This window comes from Pteropus vampyrus, unplaced genomic scaffold (genome assembly GCF_000151845.1).
Source record: "Pteropus vampyrus isolate Shadow unplaced genomic scaffold, Pvam_2.0 Scaffold2, whole genome shotgun sequence".
Classification (NCBI taxonomy): domain Eukaryota; kingdom Metazoa; phylum Chordata; class Mammalia; order Chiroptera; family Pteropodidae; genus Pteropus; species Pteropus vampyrus.
Window position 1 is genome coordinate 19328999 of NW_011888783.1, and position 7631 is coordinate 19336629.

Consider the following 7631-nt stretch of genomic DNA (forward strand, 5'->3'; position numbering starts at 1 on the left):
TTCTCCTTACTTAAGTTTATGTCTGAAAACTCCAACAGGATGTCCTGCAGATCTGTTTAAATGGAAGCTTCTGCTGGTATTCGTGTCTCTTGGTGTGGCTACTTTTTACTGTGTGTCCTACAGTGTACTTGCAAAACTGTTGAGACTTATTTTGAGGCCTATTACATTAATATTCTATTGCTGCACAACAGTATTACCATAAACTTAGTGTCTTAAAACAATACACATTTATTATCTCATAGGTCCTGTGGTCAGGAGTCCAAGCACAGCTTAGCTGGGAACTCTGTTTTACGGTCTCATAAGGCTGCATTCAAGGTGTCAGCTTGAGCTGTGGTATCAGCTGAGGCTCCACAGAGAAAAGATCTACTTTCAGGCTCACATGGTTGCAGCATTCAGTTCTTTGCCAACTGCTGGACCTAGGGCCTACTTATTTCTGTTGGCTAAAGGCCACCCTCAACTGCTTGCCATGTGGCTCTCTCTGAAGGCCAGTTCACAACATAGCAGCTTGCTTCAAAATCAACAAGGGAGAGAGTTCCTTAAGATGGGCAACAGAATATGATATAATATAATCATGTATAATTACATACATTCCATCACCCTTCGGTATCCTATTAATTAGAAACAAGTCACACATCCCCTATTCCACACAAAAACAAGAAATACCAAAGTACAGGGATAATGGGGGGCCAACTTTGAGTCTGTCCACCGTATCTAGGATGTTAATACCCTCTTGAGATAATTTAGATTTGCTTCTACCAAGCACCTGGGAGCTCTAAAAATCTTAGGTAACTTCAATCCAATTTCAGAGAGACAATATTCAAAGCTGAGCTGCCATCCCTTTGCAGGTATGCTTACTTCTGGATCATTCTTATCCCTAATGGACAATTCTAACTCCATTTGGGATTCTGACTCAAAGTCAGGGGGTTTTACCACTGCAGGCCACATACTCCAATGCCTCCTCCCCTATTACCATATGACTGTCAAGACAGCCACTCAATCTCAGACACCACTTACAGAATTAGCAAACACTTCTAGAGAAAAGCAGCTCACCTACCTTGGGTTCTGTGCTTTTGTAGCAATTGTTCAGTGTTGTTAGCTGTCATTATCTTTAAGCAGATGTTTTAAAAATTTTGTTCAGCTATCAGCTTTTCTAGATGTGTTCACTAGAAGATCTAGTCCAAATTACTTGGTCTACCATTATTTTAAATGAAAGTCTTATGTTTTTTACTTCCATAATTTGTAATTTGTTACTGGCCTACACGCATATAGAAATGATAATCTGTAAATGTGTTTAAACATAATCTAACCTATTAACTTAAAGTAAAACAAAGATTTACTTTTCCAATCTGAAAAAATAAAAGTACCAATTTTTCCTATTAAATTCTATCAAATATTTCTATTTCTGGAGCATTCCATAATAGAAAAGAAAATCCTAATATACCATAATAGATACATATGCCAAATATATGCCTAAAACATGATAGCCTAGAAATCAGCATGGAATTAAAAACTTTAGATCACTTGATACTTTAAATTTCCCTACATAAAAGTCTCTTAAATGTTGAGTATTCCTACAAATTACATATATAATTCGAAACTGCACTGCCAAGTAGAAATAACACACTGATTAAACCAGCATACTGGAGTTACAGTTGTGATGCTGACATAAATTTAAAATTTCTGAAAAACACTGATAGTATTTAATTTCAAAAAGAAAATCTGAAATTGATAAAAACTTGGGCAACAGATACTGCATCCCAATCTTTAAAATACATTGATTTGGGAGCCTTTTATTCTTATGTGAATAAAGCATCAGGTCTATTTTTAAGATCTGTAACTACTAAACATGCTTTTCAAATAAATATCTAAGAAAGTAAAATATATGACTACTCTCTATGAGAATAAATTTAAAAGATCTATCATGCACCTTTGGTAGAGACCACTAGTTAACACTTACCTCAATTCTGTACTCGTTTTTCCAATTTTTCCCAGGCATATGATCATCTGAAATAAAAGTTATATTTTTCATCCGCCCTTGTAGTTAGGTGGGGACATTGTAAGTTTGGCCAATGCAATTTAAATGAGTGTGCAACTCACTGCCTTCCTTCTTGCTGGCCAGAATGTTGATGTGAGGACTGAGCTTGAACAACAATAATCTTGGATCATGAGCTGGAAGTCAAGTGTTGAAGTTGCTAGAGCAAAACAGCCTTGAGATACTTACCTCTGGAATTTTTAAGTGAGAAAAAAAACCCCTTTCTTTTTGTTAAGCCACTGGTATGTGAGGTTTTGGTTTTATGCTGCTACACCTAACCTTAACTGATACACATTTGAATCGTTGGCATATTACTCCTTTATTAGAAATTGCAAATGAGAAACTATTTCAATACCTGAAGACCAAATTACAACACAAGATTCCATAGGCTCAAGATTTTGGGACATTCTGGAAAGAGTTTTCTGTAAAGTATATCCTTGCCGTGGCATGGCAACATCATTCTTCTTTAAAAAGGTTACTGGACAAAGATCATTTCCACCATCACCTATATAAACAATCCGTGTATAATTCACTCCCTGTTGTAACTGTTTATTTACAAATTCTACCAAAACTACATTTTTGCAAAGATTTTTGGGACACCTATGGCAAGAATGAGCATGATAATTTTCCACAGTGAGATGACCACTGCCATCAAAAGCTGCTGGATTTGTAAACACTTTATCAAACACATCATGAAAACTGGTAGCTTCTAAAACCCAATCTATGAAGACTGAATTTGAATCTGAAATAATGATGCAATCAAATTTATCCTTGTTCTTTCTTATAAAGTTTAAAAGCTCCACCATCCCTGGGGTGAAAGGCATTGATGTCATTGCTCTTTTCATTTCGTCCTCTCTTACACCTTCATCTCCCAAATACTTGAAGACTCTGCCCATAAATTCTGTCCAAAATCCTTTTTTATAAGAATCTTGTAGTTCAATAGGAAGCTTTTTCTCTGGAGCACACTGTACAATCCAGGTGTCACTATTGTCATCTATGATTGTATTGTCAAAGTCAAAAACCAGCAGAATTTTCATGGTTCCAGAAACAGATTTGAGTTACCCTGAAAAAGAAGAAATATTAGTTCCTAGACACTGTTTTACATGACCAACTATTATACTTATTTAACATTATTGAGTGTTAATCTGCTAAAACACAGCATGAATATAAATAAAAATGAGTAAGCATTTTCAGATCACCATTTAAGCACTTTTTCCTAAGAAACATAGTTTGTATTTCAGTATTTTAAGTGAATGGAAAACAGAATAGCTAAAAAGGATACTCATTGTATTACTGTGTTCCTGTGGGAATTGTTCCTTGAGCATTCAAAATTAAACCATAGACCTATCTACTGAGAATAATGAAACAATTATTCTCTTACAGTCTAATTTAGAAGAGTTTTAAAATACAGAAAAAAATGTAGGTTAATTCTTATTATTTTCATCAAGGACAGCCAAACTTATCAGCTTAATGTTTATAATAATCTTCATATGAAACAACAGGTTATGTATAATACTGATTCTCTATGTACTAATCAAAATTCAGACAAAATTTAACATAACATAAAATCTTGCAAATTTTAAATAATTTTTAAAAAGGTTTTTAGCTTGTTAATGCCAATGTTATAACTAAATGGTTGCTTGATGCTGTACATGAAATTCTGAACAAATTACTTAAGAGTTCAGTTCTTATACTAGTAGTAACTTTTGTTAACAATTTTCACATTTATTTATATTTTCTCTAGATAGATCAGCTCTGGAATGCCAAATAATATGGGTACACCTGAGTAATCACACTGCTTATTATATGACAATTACTTAAATCTCTGTTTGCATTAAAAGATAATGAGGGGTCATTAATCATAAATCTCAAGAGAAAAGGAAAGGTTAAATTGGTCAACAGATGGCATGGAGAGAATTATGATGTTAAAATAATAAAAGCTCTAAATAGTATGTGTAGACAAAAAAAAAAATTTTTTTAAAGAGTAGTATTTTTAGAGAGATTACTATACACCAGGCCCTGGACTAAGGACTCTACAATTGTCATCTAACTGTCAAAACCCTATTAAGTAGGATTTATTATTCTCATCTTAATGATATGTAAACTGGAGCATAAGTATTAGTTAAGTTGGTTAAGTATTAGTTAAGTGGCAGAGATGGAATTTGGACTCAGGTTGCCTTGACTCCAAAGTTCATGCTTTTAGGTACCACACTCTAGCATCTAAAAAATAGAATATTTAAAGACTATTCATCAGTTAAAATATAAAATATTAAGGTCATTTTGATTAAAATGTTTAATTACATGAAAACATTCATTAATCTCAAAGTAAACACTAACTATAATACTACACCTGTGATCTCCTTTATAGCCATTCAAAGTTTTAGCAAGAAATTCTAAAAAAGAGAAAGAAAAAAACCTACAAATAAGAAAAAGAAGAGACTGATTAAAAATGGAAAACATGGCATTTAACCACATGTATTCGCTGGTTTTTAACAACAAATATCCAGCAGGTGAACCTGAAAATAGAGCTCATGACTCGCATTAAGAGTAAATATTTGGTATCTCTTTAGAATATATGGACTTCTGGTCAAGATGGCAGAGGAGGTAAACTTTGTGCTTACCTCCACCCATGATCACATCACAATTACACCTAAATTATAGAACAATCATTACTGGGAAACACCTGAAGACTAGCGAAACACCTGAAGACTAGCGAAAGAATTCCTGTAACTAAGAATTCCTATAGCTAAGGAAGCCACATTGAGACTGGTAGAAGGGGTGGAGACATGAAACGGGCAGGTCTCATACCCACAGTATGACGATTTAAGAAAAAGGAGGGATATCTGGGCTTTGGAGGTCCTGCCTGAAGAGAGTGAACTCTTTAGTCCAGGGCAAACAGTGCAAACCAGCAGAAATTGCATCTGAGAAAGACAGAAGGCTGCTAGAGACTGAGGCACTGCTCTTAAAGGACCCACACACAGACTCACTCATCCCAAACTCATTGCTCTAAGCTCCAGCATCCAAATTGGAAAGGAAGAAGTAAAACTGTCATTATTTGCAGATGACGTGATACTATAGAGTAAGAACCATAAATATTCCACCAAAAAAATTTAGAATAAATGAATTCAGTAAAATAGCAGGATACAAAATTATTATGCACAAAAAGGAAACTAGACTACTTTCTTACACCATATACAAAAATAAACTCAAAATGTATTAAAGACTTACATGTGGGGCCTAAGACCATAAAACTAGAAGAAAACATAGATAGTAACTCTTTGACATGGGTATCAGCACTATTTTTTTAGATGTGTCTCTTCAAGTAAGGGAAACAAAAGGAAAAAAATATACAAATGGGACTACATCAAACTAAAAAGTTTTTGCACAATCAAGGAAACCATCAACAAAACAGAAAGACAACCTACTGAGTGGGGAAGATATTCACCAATGACACAGCCAATAGGGGTTAATATCCAACATGTATAAGGGATTCATACACTCTAACACCAAAAAAACAAACGATCCAATTAAAAAATGAACAGTGGACCTGAATAGATATTTCTCCAACAAGGACAAAAGTTGGCCAATACACATATGAAGAGATGCTCAACATCAGTAATCATCAGAGAAATGCAAATTAAAACCACAATATCACCTCACACCTGTCAGAATGGTGAGCCTCAATAAATCAACAAACAATAAGTGTTAGTGAGGATGTGGAGAAAAAGGGTACCCTTGTGTACTGTTGGCAGGATTGTAAATTGGTGCAGCCACTATGGAAAACAGTAATATGGAGGTTGCTCAAAAAATTAATAATTGAACTACCACATGACCCAGCAATTCCATTTCTCGGTATTATCTGAAGAAATCTAAAACACTAATTCGAAAAGATGTGTGCACCCCTGTGTTCACTGCGCATTATTAACAATGCTCAAGATTTGGAGGCAACCTAAGTTTCCATCAACAGACAAATGGATAACAAAGAAGTGGTACATATATACAATCATAATGATTTCAGTCATAAAAATGAATGAAATCTTGCCATTTGCAACAACATGGATATCATGCTAAGTGAAATAAATCAGACAAAGAAAGACAAATACCATATAATTTCACTGATATATGGAATCTAAAAACCAAAAATAAATGAGCAAACAAAACAGAAACAAACTCATGGATAGAGAATGAATTAATCATCAGATGGGAAGGGGGTTGCGGGGGCTGTGTGAAAAAATACTACACAGGGAATGTTATGTAAATGTAACTTTTTATCCAGTGGATAAAATCACAAGTGTTAGGCTCATTTTGTTGAGATTTTCAGATTCTATTAAACATTAAAAGATTAAAAGATTTAGTGCTGTACTTGAAATAAAAATGTCTCCAAAAATTAAGAATGCGCACAAAGGTTGTTTTAAGAATGAGAATCTATTTTGAAACTAATTTGTTAAATTCTCAAAATCGTTTTAACTACTCTCTCCAAAAGCATGATCTGTGTATATCTGGTGTATCAGCAATGTTTCCATAGTCTAAAAATAACCTATAAGCTTTTAATAATGAAAACTAGAAACTACATACACATCCGAGAATTGGGGACTGGTTAAATATGTGATAGCTATATAATGAAATATTTATTTAGCCAGTAAAAGTGAAGATATTCAGTTCAAATTAAACAGCCTAATCACAAAAGTGTAATGCCATTTTTGTTTTTAAAAAATGTCTGTGTACAGTGGTAGGATCATGGGTAGTTTGATTGTAGTTCATTCTTTTTCTACATTTTTTCTACATTTTTCTCCAGAATAACTTAAACTCTTTCAGATCAAAGTGTGTATGCTGTCTTCTGAATTTCCCAACAAAGAAAAAACAAAAGGAGCGGATGTAATAGAGATAACTCTAGACCAACTTGGCTCTAAAGATCTATGCTTTAGAGCTAAGATGCAGGTGTTGAAAGTCAAATGATATCAGGCCATGTCAAATTGGCAAATTACTAACATCAAATCTTATACATTCAATACTTTTTGTAACCAATTTAGTCAAAATTCCAGAGAATTTTTGTTGGGAGGTAATTTTCCATGAGTCTTTAGTGGTTCTGCATTTCTTAGAAGCAAGGCACTCACTGTCCTTTGCTCTGGACTACCGTCTCAAAAATGTATGTATAGTAAACGGCCTTAAAAGGCATGTTTGTTGTTCATTATAATAAAGATTTGGGTTCCTTAACTTCATGTGCAGTTGACTTCTGGCCCTCTTTGCATCATTCTGTGGGGAATGGGACAAAACTGCTGATATTCTGGCTACTACTGCAAGTGATTCATTTCTGACTTAGCGGTCTGCATCTTATACAAAACTGTGGCAAGCTGTTATCATGCAAGCAGGGTAAAATCTCTGACTCTACCAAGTTCTTGACATCTTAAAAACTATGCTTCCAAAAAAACCAATGTTGTATGTGAAAAAACTAATTTTTGTCAACAAATGTTTTATTAATCCTTTCATACTTACCAGCATTATTATGGTGGAACATCTGATAGAACACCTGAAGAAAAACAGTACAACTATGTGTTAGAACTTTAGTGATTAAAATCTTACCTCATTTTGTTTTGAGCGA

At 34.1% G+C, this 7631-nt stretch overlaps 1 protein-coding gene across 3 annotated transcripts in view; it reads right to left on the minus strand.

Annotated features, from left to right (window-relative positions):
* Nucleotides 1–2332: 2332 nt before the first annotated feature.
* Nucleotides 2333–7631, minus strand: part of PHOSPHO2 (phosphatase, orphan 2) — a 7372-nt gene continuing 2073 nt past the window's right edge. For 2 of the 3 annotated variants that reach the window (XM_023529610.1, XM_011357909.2), the window contains one exon: nt 2333–3095. In XM_023529610.1, coding sequence (XP_023385378.1) covers nt 2344–3069 — 726 coding nt within the window. In that variant the 5' untranslated portion in view covers nt 3070–3095 and the 3' untranslated portion in view covers nt 2333–2343. Of the gene's footprint in view, nt 3096–7525; nt 7560–7631 lie in introns of all 3 variants that reach the window. The other variant, XM_011357900.2, reaches the window with a different exon arrangement.